This window comes from Trachemys scripta, chromosome 2, assembly GCF_013100865.1.
Source record: "Trachemys scripta elegans isolate TJP31775 chromosome 2, CAS_Tse_1.0, whole genome shotgun sequence".
NCBI classification, from domain to species: Eukaryota; Metazoa; Chordata; order Testudines; family Emydidae; genus Trachemys; species Trachemys scripta.
This window is the reverse complement of record NC_048299.1, coordinates 126,908,667-126,928,611: the sequence shown is the minus strand read 5'-3', so window position 1 is coordinate 126,928,611 and position 19,945 is coordinate 126,908,667. Positions and strand designations below refer to the sequence as shown.

General features: G+C 42.9%; 1 protein-coding gene across 4 annotated transcripts in view; it reads left to right on the top strand.

The window, feature by feature from the left end:
- CTNND2 (catenin delta 2) overlaps window positions 1–19,945 on the top strand; it is a 1,151,766-nt gene that overhangs the window by 874,429 nt on the left and 257,392 nt on the right. For all 4 annotated transcript variants that reach the window (XM_034761543.1, XM_034761542.1, XM_034761544.1 and 1 more), the window contains one exon: window positions 3,812–3,944. In XM_034761543.1, the coding sequence (XP_034617434.1) occupies window positions 3,812–3,944 (133 nt within the window). The remainder of the gene's footprint in view (window positions 1–3,811; window positions 3,945–19,945) is intronic.

The following is a 19,945-nucleotide window of genomic DNA, read 5'->3' as shown; positions in this document are numbered from 1 at the left end:
CCCGCCGTGGCTCCGCTCTCCCCAGCGGCCAGAGCGCCGGGTGGAGGGCGGAGAGCCCGCCGCGGCTCCACTCTCCCCAGCGGCCGGAGCCGGAGCACCGCGCCGCCCCCCTCCAGGTTCCGCCCCAAGCACAAGCTTGGTGGGCTGGTGCCTGGAGCCGGCCCTGATGAGGAGGTTTCAATTCAAGGAGAGGCAAAGCTGCTTTTGTAATGAGCCAACTACTCCCAGTCCCTATTCAAGCCCAAATTAGTGGTGTTAAATTTGCGAATGAATTTTAGTTCTGCTGTTTCTCTTTGAAGTCTGTTTCTAAAGTTTTTTTGTTCAAGAATAGTTACTTTTAAATCTGTTATAGAATGTCCAGGGAGATTGAAGTGTTCTCCTACTGGCTTCTGTATGTTACCATTCCTGATGTCCGATTTGTGTCCATTTATTCTTTTACGTAGGGACTGTCTGGTTTGGCCAATGTACATGGCAGAGGGGCATTGCTGGCACATGATGGCATATATAACATTAGGAGACGTGCCGGTGAATGAGCCCTTGATGGTGTGGCTGATATGGTTGGGTCCTTTCATGGTGTTGCTAGAGTAGATATGGGGACAGAGTAGGCAATGAGGTTTGCTACAAGGATTGGTTCCTGGGTTGGTGTTTCTGTGGTGTGGTGTGTAGTTGCTGGTATTTGCTTCAGGTTGAGGGGGTTGTCTGTAAGCGAGGACTGACCTGCCTCCCAAAGTCTGTGAGAGTGAGGGATGGTTTTCCAAGATAGGTTGTAGATGATTGATAATGCGCTGGAGAGGTTTTAGCTGGGGGCTGTACATGATGGCCAGTGGTGTTCTGTTATTTAACTTGTTGGGCCTGTCCTGTAGTAGGTGATTTCTGGGCAGGGCCGGCTTTAGGCCGATTCAGCCGATTCGGCTGAATTGGGCCCCGCGCCAAGAGGGCCCCGCGCTGCAGCTGTCCACCCCGCCCCCAGCTCACTTCCCCGGCCACTCCTCCCCTCCCCTGAACGCCCCGCCCCCTCCCCTGCTCTGATTCGCGGGAAGTCTGAAAAGAAGCAGGGGCGGGCCAGCAGCACAAGGTAAGCTGGGGTGGAGGTGGTGGGGGCGCGAGAAGGGCTCCGTGGAGGCGCGGCCCATTCCCGCAGGCCCCAGCGGCTCTGGCCCGGCCCGGTCCCCGCGGCGCCGCTCGGGCCCCGTCCCCCCCCCCCCCCCCGCGCCCCAGCGCCGCCCGGGCCCCCCCCCCCCCCCCCCCCCTCCCGCGGCACGGCTCGATTCCTGGGGGCGGGGTTGCAAGCCCCGCCCCCAGGACTCGGGCCCCGCTCTTGCTAAAGCCGGCCCTGTTTCTGGGTACCCGTCTCACTCTGTCAATCTGTTTCCTCACTTCTCCAGGTGGGTATTATACTTTAAAGAATGCTTGATAAAGATCTTGTAGGTGTTTGTCTCTGTCTGAGGGATTGGAGCAAATTTGGTTGTTAGGAATTGGCTGTAGACAATGGATCGTGTGATGTGTCCTGGATGGAAGCTGGAGGCATGTAGGTTAGTATAGCGGTCAGTAGGTTTCCGGTATAGGATGGTGTTTATGTGACCATCACTTATTTGCACTGTAGTGTCCAGGAAGTGGATCTCTTGTGTGGACTGGTCCAGGTTGAGGTTGATGGTGGGGTGGAAATTGTTGAGATCCAGGTGGAATTTTTCAAGAGCCTCCTTTCCATGGGTCCATATGATGAAGATGTCATCAATGTAGTGCAAGTAGAGGAGGGGCGCTAGGGGACAAGAGCTGAGGAAGTGTTGTTCTAAGTCAGCCATAAAAATGTTGGCATACTGGGGGGCCATGCGGGTACCCATAGTAGGAGATAGACAAGGACAACACAATCAACAGCTCCTTTGAGCTCTATTGGCATACAAGTGAATTAGTTTGAACCCACACTAACACAGAGCACTGCTTTGATATTCACATACAAATGAATTCCTAAGACTCTGGCATTCCCTGGCACTTGGCCTGTCAGTGTCACAGGATCACACAAGGTCTTTGATAGTTCTTCACAGTCTAAATCCAACCTGGAACAGCCACCTTATGATTTGTTGTTGTGTCCTTATGTTTTCTCTGTAATAAACAGTTCATGTAAAATTTATCACTTACATCAAACACGGCTTATTTAGTCTGAACTGATAAAGCACAGAATTCTGAATATATTTATTTTGTCATATATTTATCATCCTGGATCTTTGTAAGGATGCGACGTAGAATGATACTTCTCAGGCTGACTGACAGAAAATGCTGTGTGAGATGGAATAGTAGGAAGATGAAAGAAAAGAGAAATAGGTGATGCTAGAATTTCAACAAAGACTACTTGTTCTTGCAGAATCAATCTTGTTTTGTAGTATGCATTGTTATTGCTTCAGTTCATTTGGGGGAACTTGTACTGTAAGTGTGAGCTGTCTGATTTTGCTAAAGACAGGCTGCAGGTATACTGAAAGTTTTACTCAAACTGAGTGAATTCACCCAACATTGTATGGTAGGTCTCAGTTCAGCAGAGTCACTATGATTTAGGAAGAAGGAAGTGAATGATATGGGTCTTTGAATCCTTTATACAAGGTAGAACTGGGCACTGCTCCTCGTAGGCCAGGGCAGATGGACTGTTTGGCAGCAAACCAAGTGAGGAGCAGTGGTTCCATGATAATGCATGACCTGTAATCCTAAGTCTCCGTGGCTGGAGTGGCTACAACAAAGGGTCTATGCAACTTCTCCACACCTTGTGTCCTGATCAGGGGGCAGATATGGTTATCCTCAACCTTTCCACCATTCCCTCACACGAAGCCCATTTTACTCAGGCTCTGTGCCAATATTGTATGAATTTCAGCTTGAGAGCCATGTTCTACTGTTACATTTCACATGCACAAATACCGCTGAAATCAGCGGATAATGTGGATGTTTATATGAGGGCAAAATTCAGCCCTAAGAATTAAAGGCATGTTAGATTTCTTCATTTCATTCGGAGATGCTGCATGTACATCTGACTCCTGAGACACAAAATCAGGGCAGCTTTCATGGGCTCTATTCCCTTGAGTGCAGAGACATAGTTGTACCTCATTTGACACATTCATTTAGAGCCCAGTCCTGCAAGATGCTGAACACGTGCTGAGATGAGCTGAAATCCTCAAATCCCATCACCATTTGGCTCTAAGATGCTCAGCGTCTTACAGGATCACGATGGTTCATTTCAGAAACATTTGCAGAGTCAGTTTCAATTAGGCATATATTTGCAAAGATGCAAAAGATATCAGCTGTGTGGTTTTGGTGCATTAGTTTTGCTTTAGTTTACATATATCTGGATACAGTGAACAAAAGACACAATACATGGTTGTTTTCTGTATTAAATATCAATTTTGTCACATAATGATTATAGTAATTAAATGAACCTTTCCTACAGTCAGTAACATTTAAGCCTAACATTTCCAATTTTAATTAAGTGCGCATTTGTGCACATGTGTGTATAATTATTTTTCTTTATTTATTTCATCTTTATTAGAGTTTCCTGTAATGCATTGGATTTAGATTATGTTAAAACTTATAAGGGCCTTTGATGAGAGAATAAATAATTCAGATTAAACCTACCTTTCTATAACGTGTTAGAGTGGTAGCAGTAAAAAAGGGGGAAGTTCTATGTTCGTGTTCTTTCTGGCATTGATAATAACAAAAAAAAACCCCAGATTTTTATTTATACATTTCTAATTGTATTGGTGGATGAATCATTGCCACATTGAATATATTTATTCACTGTTTGCTGAGGATACTCTTGTTTCTTTGTGTACAGAGAGTTTGGATGGAGAGATCCAGAACTTCCTGAAGTTATACAGATGTTACAGCATCAGTTCCCTTCAGTACAGTCCAATGCTGCAGCCTACTTGCAGCATCTCTGTTTTGGGGACAATAAAATAAAAGCAGAGGTAAGACACTTTAAAATTTTCTTTTAAAATGGCTTTGTCTGCTAATTACCACCAGAAATTTTGTATAATTACACCTCTACCCCGATATAACGCGGTCCTCGGGAACCAAAAAATCTTATCGCGTTATAGGTGAAACCGCTTTATATCGAACTTACTTGGCTCCACCAGAGTGCGCAGTCCCTCCCCCCCTGGAGTGCTGCTTTACCGCATTATATCCGAATTCGTGTTATATCAGGTCGCGTTATATCGGGGTAGAGGTGTATTTAAAAAAGAGCTTCAAGGGAAATCATGTATATATGTATATAACCTGTATATTCAAGCTTTTAAATCATCATTACCATCACAGAAGGTGAGTTGCATAAAATGTTATTGAATCAGCCCCTTGGATGACTCATTTGTTTGGATTTGATTATTTTAAATTGAATGTGAGGTATTCAAATGTTCTGGCAGCCTAGGTGTCCAATAAGCAACTAATGGCATGATCTTGCTTCCACTGAAGTCATAGGAATTTTGCTTTTGATTTAAATTGAAGCAAGATTGGGGCCTAAATAAAAGAAAAAATTGAAATGCATAAATGTGTAACGTGTGCTACATTCCAAATAGAAACAAGAACACAAAACATGGGGCAGTGAAAAGGGTTCTGGGCCCAAACTCTGTTTTAATTTATACTAGTATAAATCAGGAATAATTCTATTGAGTTGAATCGGAGATTTGCCTGAACAAGAAATTCAAGATTTGGCCCAAGACTTTTAGCCTGCAAACACCAAACGGATTATTTTATTATTTCACCCATTTTTTTGGAAATAATTCTTACAAAAATAAAAGCTGAAAAGCAGATGGGTCAGTACAATTTCTGTCTAAAGCCTCACAAAAACCATAGGCCCAGATCCTCAGCCCTCGCTGGCCCATACTTGGCATTGGTGAGGGAGAGAGACCTTTGTGCTCCCTTGATCTCTGTGGCTGCTGGTAGCCAGCTCAGCTCCTGCCACAAATTTAAAACAGCCACAGAGGTGCTCTAAAATTATCCCAGTGCAGCACTGCTCCAAACCCTCCTCCCTCCACCATCCTCACCAGAAGAGCTCCCTATACGAGCTGTACTCCACCCTGGGATTCCTCCATACATGTGTAATTCCCAGGTGGGAAGGTTTTGCCAGAGCAGCCTAAAAGGATTGTATTGGTCCAAGGAACTGTCCCATGATTTTTTGAGATTCAAAAATAAATTATAGGACAGTTAAAATACAATATTTTTCTCTGTCTGAAACGAGGTCCATAACTGCTATAAGCCTAGATGTACTCCCCCTCCCACACCCTTCTTACCCTTTTCTCTCATTCCATCTCCGCTGCTCAGTCTTTCATTAAAAGGATTGATTCATCTCTTCAGGTTTCCCAGAAAGACAGTTACATGATTATGGCAATTTATTCATTGTACAACCACTGCTTCCTCCTGTTAGTCATGTATGGGGAGCCCTTGGGCAGCTGCCCAAGTGAAGGGAAGAAAGTTGTTTGTTTTGTTGCCAGCTGTGTATGGAAAATCCCTTAAGAGAGAGGCTGTTGTAGGCCTGACCTGTCTGATTAGGACATCAGCCTTTGACTATAGTTTAAGCCTTCAGAGTAATGAGCATGTTGTTCTTTGTATATGTGTGTGTGTACTGATATAGACATATACGGTACCACAGTGCTCAGCACCATTCTTATATTTTGCTGCAAAAAAGGATAACAAATAAAATTAGAGATTTTGCTGGTGATGGTGGTGTGTTTTTCCCTTTATTGGTTTTTCCCCAGGCCCTTGATAGATTTCTACCTCTGCAACAAGCAAGATGCATTTGAGGGCAAGACAAAATCATTTTTGTAAAACAGTGCTCATGAGAATATGCTTTCATACTGTTGCTGGTGGTGCTATAGATCTTGCTAACAACCAGTGGAATCTGTCTCCTTTTCTTTAGCTTTATGAAGAGTTTTTAACCTCAAGTATGCAAAGTCAGCAAACTCCTTATTAATGATAATATGTAAAAGTACCAGAAAATTCTTATTTATAGCACTCTGATTTCCTCAAATGAAAGGTGCTTTATGGGCATGTCTAGAGCGCAGCTGGGAGAGAGCCTCCCAACCAGGCTAGGCAGACTCATACTAACAGGGCTCAAGCTAGCATGCTAAAAATAACAGTGTGGACTCATAGACTCATACACTTAGGCTGCAGCTCAGACTGTCAACCCTACTTAAATCCCTAGGCTTGAGAACCTGAACTCCAACCCAAGCCTCAGTGTTCACACTGCTGTTTTTAGTGCATTGGTGCCCATATTTAGTGCAAATATAGTGCCCATCTTTAAAAAAGGGAAGAAGGAGAACTCAGGGAACTACAGACCGGTCACCCTCATTTCAGTCCCTGGAAAAATCATGGAGCAGGTCCTCATGGAAACCATTTTGAAGCACTTGGAGGAAAGGGAGGTGATCAAGAACAGTCAATATGGATTCACCAAGGGCAAGTCATGCCTGACCAACTTGATTGCCTTCTATGATGAGATAACTGGCTCTGTGGATATGGGGAAAGCAGTGGACATGATATATATTGACTTTAGCAAAGCTTTTGATACAGTCTCCCACAGTATTCTTGCCAGCAAGTTAAAAAAGTATGGATTGGATGAATGGACTATAAGGTGGATAGAAAGCTGGCTAGATTGTCGGGCTCAATGGGTAGTGATCAACGGCTCAATGTCTAGTTGGCAGCCGGTATCAAGCGAAGTGCCCCAGGGGTCGGTCCTGGGACTGGTTTTGTTCAACATCTTTATTAATGATCTGGATGGTGGGATATGCTGGAGGCTAGGGATAGGGTCCAGAGTGACCTAGACAAATTGGAGGATTGGGCCAAAAGAAATCTGATGAGGTTCAACAAGGACAAGTGCAGAATCCTGCACTTAGGACGGAAGAATCCTATGCACTGCTACAGGCTGGGGACCGACAGGCTAAGCAGCAGTTCTGCAGAAAAGGACTTGGGGATCACAGTGGATGAGTCAGCAGTGTGCTCTTGTTGCCAAAAAGGCTAAAGGCATATTGGGCTGCATTGTAGGAGCATTGCCAGCAGATTGAGGGAAGTGATTATTCCCCTCTATTCAGCACTGGTGAGGCCACATGTGGAGTATTGCATCCAGCTTTGAGCCCCCCACTACAGAAAGCCTGTGGACTAATTGGAGAGAGTCCAGCAGAGGGCAATGAAAATTATCAGAGGGCTCGGGCACATGACTTACGAGGAGAGGCTGAGGGAACTGGGCTTGTTTAATCTGCAGAAGAGGAGAGTAAGGGGGATTTGATAGCAGCCTTCAACTACCTGAAGGGGGGTTCCAAAGACGATGGAGCTTGGCTGTTCTCAGTGGTGGCAGATGACAGAACAAGAAGCAATGGTCTCAAGTTGCAGTGGGGGAGGTCTAGGTTGGATATTAGGAAACGCTATTTCACTAGGAGGGTGACGAAGCACTGGAATGGGTTACTTAGGGAGGTGGTGGAATCTCCATCCTTATTGGTTTTTAAGGCTTGACTTGACAAAGCCCTGGCTGGTATGATTTAGTTGGGGTTGGTCCTGCTTTGAGCAGAGGGTTGGACTAGATGATCTCCTGAGCTCTCTTCCAACCCTAATCTTCTGTTATTCTAAGCCTCTCTGTCTGGGTTGAGAGGCTTGTTCCCAGCTGCAGTATGAACATATCCTATAAGGTCCTGATTCAGCAAAGCACCTAAGCACAAACTATGTGTGTGTTTTAGACTCAAGACTTTGCCTGAATGGGGATGGGATTATTCTGGTGCTTAGAATTAAGTATATGCTTAAGTACTTTGCTGAATCAGTGTCTTATAGATCACCTTTCCCTGGAGGAATTCAAAGTGCTATAAATAAGACTATATATTACTTCAGACCTCAGGCTCCAATTTGGCAAGTTCCTAATTGTGCCTATCTATAAGAACATGAGTAGTCCCACTGATTTATTTGGGATTAATCATCTGCTTACAGTTAGGGTATGTCTACACTTACAACACTACAGTGGCACAGTTGCACTGTTGCAGCCATCGGCATAGGTAATCCTCTTCCCCAGGAGGTGTTAGTAGGGTCAACTGAAGAATTCTTGCGACAACCTAGCACAGTCTATACAGGGACTTAGGTCTGCTTAACTTTGCCACTCTGGGGTGTGGATTTTTCACAGCCCTGTGTGATGTAGTTATGCCAACCTAATTTCTAGTGTAGACCAGGCTTTAGGTGTGCATATAAGTAGCTTGCTGAATCCAGACCTAAACAAGGGTACCTGAGAACAGAATTGGACTCTTTCATCCTCTCCAGATATAATGCATTTGTATTCTTTCAGATGATTGTAGAACTTGTTTTCCCTGTCTAAATTTCTTGCCTGTTTAATTAGCCAGGATTAGCTGCATGGTTCTGTACAGTTACAAGGAAATGGAAAGGTTTCAGTGGAGTATGCAGGAGAAGGAAGGGCACAGCCAGAAAATGATTTTCACTCTACAACTTGCAACATCTTTGGAATTAATGGTTTAAGACTTTGGATCCCCAAATATAATGCAAGAAAACCAAATTCAACACAAATCCAAATCCATTGAAAAGTAGAAAATTACTACTCTACTTTATTAAATAAATAGGTTTAAAGAGGGGCAAATGGCTTGTGTTGCAGTAGCAAGAAAATGGCCCAGGTGGTGTTTGGGGATTTTGAGAAGGGAGTGGGTAAGGGAAAATATGAATGGAAGAGGTGATATTTATGACTCCTGGTAGACTGCATGGAGAAGGTGAGTTCATAAAGGCTTACTGATTAATTTCTAAGGTTTGTTATTATTTTTAATGTGTATGTCCCCAGAGCATTGTATGGGCATATCTATAACAAAACAAAAAATGAATCCAAAGAATGGGTGGATGTAATTCTATGGCCTGTGCTATGCAGGAGGCCAAACTTAGGTTATCATAATGGCCCCTTTGACCTTAAAATCTATCTATGAAATAATGTTTCAGCTCTTGGTGTCATCTTCACAGCCAGAGGGAAACAAAACTGGAAAGTGCACAGAATCTCTCTTGCAGAGTTTGTTAAGCCTATGGTGCTACACAACATGCCACCACATTGTTGTTACAAGAGAGATGCTTTAGAGGTACTCATTCACACACTTGTTATGACCATTTGTATTTAGATAGCATCTGGATTGGAGTATAATTTATACCATATTTTCCATCTAAGAGGCAGTTTTATTAATAATCATTCATCCTTGCCCAACCACCCCTTCACAATTTAGATGGTTATAAGATCTTTGGTCCCCAGCCATATGTGAGTTCAATGAGACTACCCACGTGCATCAAGTTAATCCCAGCTGCTTGCAGGATCAGGGCCCTTTATGTTTTATTCTAGAAAGACAGTGTCTCCTTAAAAACTAGTCAGTTAAAAAAATAATTATTGCAGGTACTACACTTGTTCTTAAGACTCCTGCCAATATTTGTGGTTTTACAATTATGCTTTCCTCTTTTATATAAAGAAATTTCTCCCCCCCAGTCGCTGTGAAAGACCACAAAAAAAACAGGAGAAATGTATTAACTGTGCAGAGGAAAATATTGAACCAGCTCTATTACAAATGTCAAATGAATACAGTAAACAAAACTGGGAAAAAATAAAATATTTTTCTCTAATCTTTTTCAGTTACAGTAACCTTGGTGTTACTTGTAACCATAGTAAATAAAAACAGCTTTCATACAGAAGTGTAATTTTAAGTTGATAGCGTCCCTTTAAATAAAACTGTATTTTTTCATAAATCCAAAGTCCTTATCATTCTTTTTGTCAAGAACAAGAAAAAGGCTTAAGCTTTGAATACCTGCCTCTCTAACTTGGTAACTATTCTCTTATCCAGAGAGATCTGCAGATGCCCTTGTCCTGTCAGCTAAAAGGACGTTCTGCAAAGAGGATTACTGTTTCATGGGAAGAAGCCTCAGGGGGTTGCATAGGTGTCGAAAGCCATTTGCGCATTCACAGAGCCCTCATTGTGTCTATTGCTTTTGTATTTTTAGGGGAGGGTTTTCATTTGTTCCCTTCCAACTTTCATAATGGAATATAAATATTGGAGTGAGATAAACAATTGTAAATTTTATATAAAAGAAAACAGTGTTATTGTTTTCATTTCTCTTCTCTGCAACATTTAAAAAAATTAAAATCAAGGCTTTTTTTTTTTAAGCATGATTAGTTGAATGTTTCCATTTCTGCAGATGCAGCTTTTAAAGGTTCCCTCAAATGGCACTTTTGCATAGGTGCCATTCTCCTCTAATAGAACAAGGAGGAGACAAACATGGCTACCCCTCTGTTACTTTTCTCCTTTAATAGCTGAGTCTCTAACTATGGCTGACAATGGGCCATATAAAGAGTTCATTAACTCTTTGGTCAGTGGTACTTCTGCTCCTGTCCTATCTCTTTAGATTATCTCAGAATCACCAGAGGAGAATTGAGGAAGCCTCATTTATGTGACTATGACTGACAGATGGCTTTTCTGTCCTAGTGGGTGGTGATCAACCCCCAGTGCGAAGTCTCACCTGGATCGGTGAGGACAGAACATACAGAAAAAATACAACTGCATCTCTCATAGAATCTGCATCCCAGAATACTTCAGAGAGTTAAATGAGACAACTATAGATGTTCATTGTGGAGAGCACAATTAAGAGGCAAAGGCAAGGGAGAAAAGATACGTTTTCAGCTGAGATTTGAAAACGAGTGAAGAGTTGATGAGGCGGAAAGACACAGGAAGGCTCTTCCAGATGGCAGTTGCTGCTGAGGAGAAGGCTCTCACATCAACAATGGTGCGTTTGTGTGTAGAGACAGAGAGGAGCCGGTCCTAGACAACCAGAGAGAAGAAGCAGGGGAGGTAAAAAGAGAGGAGCATTTTAGATAGTCAGGAGAGAACTTTTTTTTAAAAGAGCACTTTCTATTAAACACAGGATTCATTCTTCTAAAGCAATTTCTCTTGCTTTAAAGACATCTAACTCCTTTGTATGAGGTCACCATATAAAGGGATTGAATTGTGCAGTTTCACACGCCAACACCATTTTGCTCTGATGGAAAATGGCAGCCAGCCATCAGCTGCAAAGGTATAACAGGTCACTGAGGGTTTTGGCTCCAATGACTCCTTTCTGTAAGCTGGGAAATTAATTTCAGTTATCAAAGCCATAGCACTTAGTACTTGAAGATTTCATACCAGCATTTGTGCAAGGATGTGAAATAAAAAGGTAGTGACTATTGAACTCGCCTTCTTATTGCCTTTCCTTCTGTCCTTAATAAACCCTGCTGGAGCTAACAACCTCCTTTTTATCTAGGAGGGCATATGTATTTGCTCTCTTACAGCACACTATCTTAGAAATAAAGCAGCAGTACTGATGTTACTTTATGACAGTGCAGTACTGAATAAAGAGAGCATGAATATATGTTGGATGCATTTATTTCCCCAAATCCCATTATTCCCCAAATTCATGAATTTGCCTTAAATCTTTATTTAGAGGTTTTCCTGCAGCTTTCTTTTATCAGTCCTTTAAAATTACTTCAGAACATTGTCTATGTTTTTTCTCTGTCATGTAGTGTGCACTGACTATATTTCATTAACTTCTTTGTTTCTAAGGGTATATGTGCAACGCACAGCAAACCCAGGCTCTTACCCAGATTTGAGCCTTAGCCCCTCCTACCATCCTTACAGAAAAACTTCTGACCTGAGTTTGAAGCTACTTGAGGTCTGGACTAGCTTGCTCAGCTGGGAGTCTGGGTTAGAATCCAGAATCCGCTTTAACTAGGGCTGAAACCTGCCCACTTCGCAGTGTGGACACAATCTTAATCACTTGAGTGCTGACAGTCTTAGGCAGACGAGTTCTCCCACTAATTGACACAACTGACTGGGCAAGAATCCTAGGATATCTCAGCATAAAGAGCCATGGGGTGTGCCCTCAGACACACACAGCAAATGCAAAAACAGTGAGGACACAGTAATGCAGGCAGAGCTCTATAGTAGGGACATTCGCAGCTAGAGCTGGGAGATATTTTTCAACAGACTTTTTCTTTTTTTTTTTTTAATGCAGATTTGGCAACACCAAAACATTAAGGAAATTCATGTCAATTTCACCAAATTGTTCATTTAGGAAAAATAATCTGGAAAAAAAAAAAGCATTTTCATTTTTCAAACAGAACATTTCAGTTTTTCAATTAGAATCAACTTTTGTTTTGAAATGTCCTTTACTTTAATTTTAGGGCTGTTAAACAAGAATAGAATACCATTTATTTAAATATTTTTGATGTTTTCTACATTTTCAAATATATTGATTTCAATTACAACACAGAATACAAAGTGTACAGTGCTCACTTTATATTTATTTTTGATTACAAATATTTGCACTGTAAAAAACAACAGAAATAGTATTTTTCAATTCACCTAATATAAGTACTGTAGTGCAATCTCTATCATGAAAGTTGAACTTACAAATGTAGAATTATGTACAAAAAAACCTGCATTCAAAAATAAAACAATGTAAAACTTTAGAGCCTACAAGTCCATTCAGTCCTACTTCTTGTTCAGCCAATTGCTCAGACAAACAAGTTTGGTTACAATTTGCAGGAGATAATGCTGCCTGCTTCCTGTTTACAATGTCAACCGAAAGTGAGAACAGGTGTTCGCATGGCACTGTTGTAGCCGGCATAGCAAGATAATTACATGCCAGATGCGCTAAATATTCATATGTCCTTTAATGCTTCTACCACTCTTCCAGAGGACATGCATCCATGCTGATGACTGGTTCTGCTCGAGAATGATCCAAAACAGAGAGGACTGATGCATCTTTGTTTTCATCATCTGAGTCAGATGCCACCAGCAGAATGCTGATTTTCTTTTTTGGTGGTTCAGGTTCTGTAGTTTCTGCATCGGAGTGTTGCTCTTTTAAGACATCTGAAAGCATGCGCACACCTCATCCCTCTCAGATTTTGGAAGGCACTTCAGATTCTTAAACCTTGGATTGAGTGCTGTAGCTATTTTTAGAAATCTCACATTGGTACCTTCTTTGGTTTTGTCAAATCTGCTGTGAAAGTGTTCTTAAAACGAACATGTGCTGGGTCATCATCCGAGACTGCTATAATATGAAATATATGGCAGAATGCAGGTAAAACAGAACAGGAGACATACAGTTCTCCCCCATACAATTCATAAATTGAATTAATGCATTCTTTTTTTAACAAGCATCATCAGCATAGAAACATATCCTCTGGAATGGTGGCCGAAGCATGAAGAGGCATACGAATATTTATCATATCTGGCACATAAATATTTTGTAACGATGGCTACAAAAGTTCCATGCGAACGCCTGTTCTCACTTTCAGGTGACATTCTAAATAAGAAGCAGGCAGCAGTATCTCCTATAAATGTAAACAAACTTGTTTGTCTTAGCGATTGGCTGAACAAGAAGTAGGACTGGGTGAACTTGTTGGCTCTAAAGTTTTAGATTGTGGGAGCCGCGATCAACTGAACTTGTGGATGCGGCAGTTAAACAAACTGGCCCGGCCCGCCAGGGGGCTTACCCTTAACAAGCGGCGGACCGGCTTTGAGAACCACTGTTTTAGAGTGTTCACTCAGCTCTACCTCCATGGAATTATTTCTTTTTATAGGACACGCAGGAAGGTTTTGTTTTTTGTTTTTTCATAATAATTGTTGGCCGGCTTTGCTTCCTCTGTTAGTGCTCCTGAGAAATTTCTAGATACTCAAAAAGTGCCAAATCCTTCTCCTTTGGGTTTTGCCATTGACTTCTATGAGAGCAGAAGTGTGCCCTAAATATGCACTATACACATAAAAAGATCTTCAGAAATAAGTCATTTGATACTTTTATGATTGTGGGCTCAGTACTCGGCCCTGGGTCAAGCCACTTTGCATTGCTGAAGTCAGAAAACTGCCCTAAAGAGGCAGCTGTGGATTCCTCCTAACAGATTACAGACAGTGCTGCTCAAGCAGAGTGGGGTGACAGTTGGAGGTACAACAACTGAACACTTACAGGTGAATCCTCAGGTGGTGTAGAGCCGATGAAGGTGGCTCTATATCATCTGCTCTTCCCCTCTCACCCTCAGTGTAGGTTAGAGGAGGGCATGGGGCAGGCCAGAGCTGATCACTCAGTAGTGGTTCAGTGCTTTGTATGGAACTGGTGCAGTCAACATAACTTAGGCTAGGTCTATACTACCCGCCTGAATCGGCGGGTAGAAATCGACCTCTCGGGGATCGATTTATCGCGTCCCGTTGGGACGCGACAATCGATCCCCGAATCGGCGCTCTTACTCCACCAGCGGAGGTGGTAGTAAGCACCGCCGACAGAAAGCCGCAGAAGTCGATTTTGCCGCCGTCCTCACAACGGGGTAAGTCAGCTGCGATACGTCGAATTCAGCTACGCTATTCACGTAGCTGAATTTGCGTATCTTAAATCGACTCCCCCCTGTAGTGTAGATGTACCCTTAGAGCAAAACTCAGGGAGCAGAAAGGTGACTTAGAGCCACCTTTCTCCCATGCTGTCCTCAGTTAAGCCATAAACGTGGTGTGTCTGAGGACTAAGGCCTATATTTTCCATTAAGTTTATAGCATCAAAGCCCTTTTTCTATGATCAGGTCCCTGATAACTCTGATATTTCAGTTGCACTCCTCGTTCTCTTTCATCTCTCCTCTCAATAGAAATAGATTTGATTAATAGTAATTTCTGTCCTCTGCTGTTCCTGGTTATTACTTTTTGTTTAGTCAGCTCCATTCCATCATGTTTATAGAACTCTATTTTCTTTGTCTGCATCCTTCTACTTTATTTACCCTGGCAGTCAAGGACTCAAGTTTGGTTTCAAAGCTTAGGAAAATGGATAGCAAATGGTATGTTTTCCTAGAGTAATCCAGGCTTCTTTGCACTCCAGGGTCAAACCCTGCTGTCTCTCTAGGTGTGCAAAAGAATACATTTCACAGCACCTTAATGACTACAGCATAGTTTGAAATGTCTAATCTGTCCACTTTGGATGTGCTTTCGTGCAATATGAACTTCACTTTATAACTCCTGTTCCTCTTCAAACTTAAACAGTGTAAGTGTATTGCAAATGCACATCTAAGCAAATGAACTAATTCTTCTTTGAGTAGTATTCCTACAGGTGCTCCACTTCAGGTGTGCATGCACCCAGGGGCTTTTGATCAGAGATTTTCAGTAGCAGTGCACTAGTCTTCTTTGTGCCTTGTACCGAGGTTGTAAAGAGCTGCACAAATGAACTTCTCTCAGTTCCTTCTCAGCCACCCTCAGCCCCTTCTCAGCTGCCCTCAGCCTGAGACAGAGCATCAAGTGTGCTTGCATTATGCTTAGCATTACTTGCCAAAAGCAAAACTGTGTCCTTTTAAAATCCTGAGATCCGTGCCTTTGGTTCAAAATGATCCCACCGCTCTTCCACCATATCAAGGCTAATTCTCCACTCTGGCACTTCAAGTGCAGAAGGTGGGGGCCCGCAAGGACTCTAAAAATTAATACTGGCCATTGGATTAGTAGATGCTGCTACCACCCAAGTGCAGAACCCCTTTGACAGCCCAGGAAGGTGTCCTTGGGAATTCCTTCCTGTGGGGTACCCTCAAGCCCTTTCACCCCACCACCTTCTGGGGAAGAGCTGAGAAAGAAAAGAAAAGGAAATCAGCTGTTGCCACCAGCTACTCAAACAACATGTGCACAAACCTTTTAAGACACAAAAAGCCAATTCTGTTCTTTACAAAGGTAAATTTTATTAAAAAAAGAAAGAAAATACATCTTGGAACTCAGGCTATTGCTAGATTTTAAAAGAGCAACTACAAGGATTAAGCACCAAGAATACCTTTCTTGAGGTCCAGCTTAAAGGTTACAATCAAAACAAAAGCCCCTGGGGTTAGCACAGAGGAATCCACAAGCCATAAAGAGATAAAAGGGATAAACCTAATCCCATCTTCCTAGACATTTCCTGATCTACTTACATATCTGGGTTTTAAATGAGTAGTTTCTAGTTATGATACTGATGATTTTTTCATACCTGGCCCAAGCTTCTTACAGCATAGCTGCTGCCCTGTCCAGCTCTCCCCAGGAGAACAACAACAGACAGACAAAAGGGAGTCTTGTTTCAATTTTAAAAAGTTCTAGCCTTGCCATTGGCTCTCTTGGCCAGGTGCCCACTCACCAGGGCCGGCTCCAGGCACCAGCTTAACAAGCAGGTGCTTGGGGCGGCCACAGGAGGCGGCGGCACCTGCAGCAATTCGGGGGCAGCAGGTCCCTCACTCCTTCTAGGAGCCTATTGCGGCTTTTTTTTTCCCCCCAATTGCCGCCGCCGATCACAATCGTGACTTTTTTTTTTTTTTTTGCTTGCGGCGGCAGAAATGCTGGAGCCGGCCCTGCCACTCACTTCCTTTTACCTATATATAGCAGTGAGACTTTTTAACCCTTTGCAGGTAGAGCAATTAGAGAACAGCTACTAAGAGGGATTTTATAGCTACTGGCTGGCTGAGTGTCCATAAAAGGGAGCTTCCCCCACCCCTGCACCTTCATTTATCACAATTACTCTTTTCATTTTAGCTAGTTTAGTTTAGTTTATTTAATCTGGTAATTATTTTCCAGGGGCTTTTCATGTGATACCCCCTTCATCTCTCATGCCCACACAAACTGTTGAGGGGAGCTATTTTTACCGGGGTATGCTGGGATTCCTGGGATTCAAACATTGCTTTTAACCATCCTGGTTAGTGATGGACACTCTCTGTGCCTCTGCAGTTTGAGAGACACCCATGTACCTGCAAAGTAAAAGATCTGCACCTCTTTTAAAAGTGGATCAAGGAAGAACCGAGAAATCAAGTTCACATTCCAGATGATGATGCAGGCTCTGTGACCAGCCTGGAATCTGGCCCCAGGGAACCCCCTGTACATCAGCTTCTGTGTACTTTGTGTCCCATCAATCTCTGCTTCTCAGTAATTGAGATCCTTGACAGAGAAGACTGTGGTATGTACCAACAAGGTGTGATGCTTCTCTTGGGGTGCCCAGAACTGTGAGCTACTGTATTGCTTCCCTCACCTTCAGCAAGTGAGAGCTTTGCTGTTGTTAAACTATGTGTCAATTCCCTGACACACTGACTTGTCTGCCTTGCCAGCAAACTCTGCAGGACTCTGACAGTCCAAACCTTGTCTTGCAGGTAACTATCAGTGAACCCTAATTCTTTAATTCCTCAGAGACGTCTCCCTGGAGTCTCCAATCCCTCTCACTGGACACTCACAGACATTATTAAGTTTGCTGCCTCCAAAGAGACAGTATGCGCATCAGCCTGTTAACTGAAGACACCCTCCACTTTAATACATAGTGCTGAGATGGTTTTGTAATAAAACAAGGATAAGTTTATGAACAAAGTACAGAAATGTAAGTGATACTAAGCAGGAATAAAAGAGACACGTACGGTTATGAACAAAACAAAACAAAACACACTTTCTAGTGACTAAAACTTAATTTCAGCAAGTTACAGTCTTTGTCTGTTTCTCACCAATAGTCAGTTTCCAGCTACTCTTGCCTTCTAGGCCAAGAGAATCCACTTTTCATGTACTCAAAGGGTGCTGCCCTCCCTTTGTCCCCTAGATGATGGGTAACTCAAATGCCTCTTTGCCCTCATATATTACACCAAAGTTTATTGTTTCTGTGTCACAAGCCAGGAAGGCTTCCTGGGGGTGCATACTCCATCCCCCATCATAATCATTAAGCAGTCATCTGCCCCATGTGCTAGCATAATGGCTTTGTTTACCTTATATGTAAATGTACTTTTCATTGTCCTCTCTGATCATACAAAAAAAAACATATTCCTTTGTCTAGGACAGGCTGAGCTTTATGAGCTGCCTGCCAAACACATTTGAAGAACATATTTCCATGTATAATTCTGTGTACACACCACATACTTACATTACATGATGATTTTCAGGACTAGCATATTGCCAATTTGCATATGATACTTTACATTACACCTTTTAGATACAGATTATGACAACAATGTGTCAGGGCAATGAGTGTGTCAGGCCTGATGTGAGTTATGATATGGTATTCCCTTTGCCAGTTGGCATTGAGAGGCTCCCAGGGTCACACAAGACTCCTAAGAAAAGAAGTTATACCTAGTAGTGAACCTTTATTGAAAAGAGCCAGGTCATCTCAAAGACCATGTGCTCCAGAGACTTCCGGTCCCAAGGAAAATTCTGTGGAGGCTCCAAACTGCTCTGGTACCAGGAGCTCTTAGATGACTTCCAGGTCTTCAAAACACCATGGTACCTGTCATATCTTGGGAGCAAAACTGACCCATATCCCATTGAAGTATGATAGATCTAGCAGAGACCCCAAACACTCTATTGCATGGAAACCTGCACCATCTTCAGTCTTCTTAGTGCCAATATCTGAATGAATACCCTAGACATTGGCAGTCATACAGCAGAAGCCATCTACATCCTCAGTATTGGAATCATCTGTCAGGCCTGTGTCTCAACTGTCAGTGCCTGGTACCTTCTCCATCTTCCAAGATGAGACCACTGAAGCAGGGAGTTCTCTCATTACCAGCACCGATTCCTGTGAAGCCTCAACCAATTTCAGTTCTTTTACACCCAGTACTGCAAGAATTTAGATGTTCTAGAAAGTTGGTCATGTCATATGAGCAGGAATTCCCTTTGCCAATGGGTACCAAGTGATCTACTGGGTCACCGAGCCCATATCTTTCACGGGTACCTCCTAGCTTTCCGATACTGATCACACTAGAGTGGCAGTTGCATTTGCCTCAGGTGTTCTCTCCACCTTTAGACTATGTTGAAGATGATTCCTCAGTCTCCCAGATATCCGTACCATGATCCCCTGACTATTCTACATTCCCCATCTTTCTATCCTGAAGGGAACTCACAAGGGATAGATAATTTCATATCTCTCCTTACTGGCATGACCACCATTGAACACCTCCTCCTTGCCTTATGGTCTACCTCAGTGGTCATATTGGGATCCGTGGGTTGTCTACCAGCAACAATTCTCAAAGCCAACCAGTTCCTCCCAGGGGGATCATCAAGGGAGACACTCCGCCATCTCATCACTCCCTCCTCCCCAGCCTCAGCCTCAGCAGTTGTCTTTTGAAGACCAAGAAGCTAGAGTGGACAGAGAGGTGACATCACAAACTAATATTTTATTATCCTTATCAGATGAGGCCATTATGCTGCCTTCACCTTCTCTCACTGATGACTTTGACCAGTTTCAGGAGTTGATTAAACATATTACTGGATACTTACAGATTCCACTAGAAGAGGTACTGGAGTCCCAGCGTAAGCCTTTGGACATTTTACATACATCATCCTCTGCCAGAGTGGCTCTACCAGTCAATGAAGCAATACTGGATCCTGCCAAAATCATCTGGTGCAAACCGGCCACTGCACCACCTGCTTGTAACACAGGTGGACAACAATATTATGTACCAGATAAAAATTCAGAATTTCTATTCTCCTACCCTACACCAAATTCTTTGGTTGAGGAAACTGTTGATGGGTTTGGGAGACAACATCAGATGAAATCGAAACCCTTTGTCAAGGACCAAAAGCACCTCAACCAATTTGCACACAAGAGCTAGTCATCAGTGATTCTGCAATTCCAAATTGCTAATTACCAAGGCGTGATTGAAAAATACAACTATATTAATTATGATAAATTCAGCAGTTTTGTGGATCGTCTCCCAATAGAATATCAAGAGCAGTTCAAAGCTATCAGAGGCAAGGCTTAGCTCTTGACAAGAACCTATATGCTTCCATAGATGCAGCCAACATGGAAGCAGACTCCATCTCTACTGCTGTCATTATGTGGAAATCATCTTGGCTACAATTGTCCGGCTTTTCTACGAAGATCCAAAATACTGTAGAGAGGTGGTTCTCAGCCAGGGGTCCAGGGGCCCCTGAGGGGCCGTGAGCAGATTTCAGAGGGTCCTCCAAGCAGGACTAGTGTTAGACTT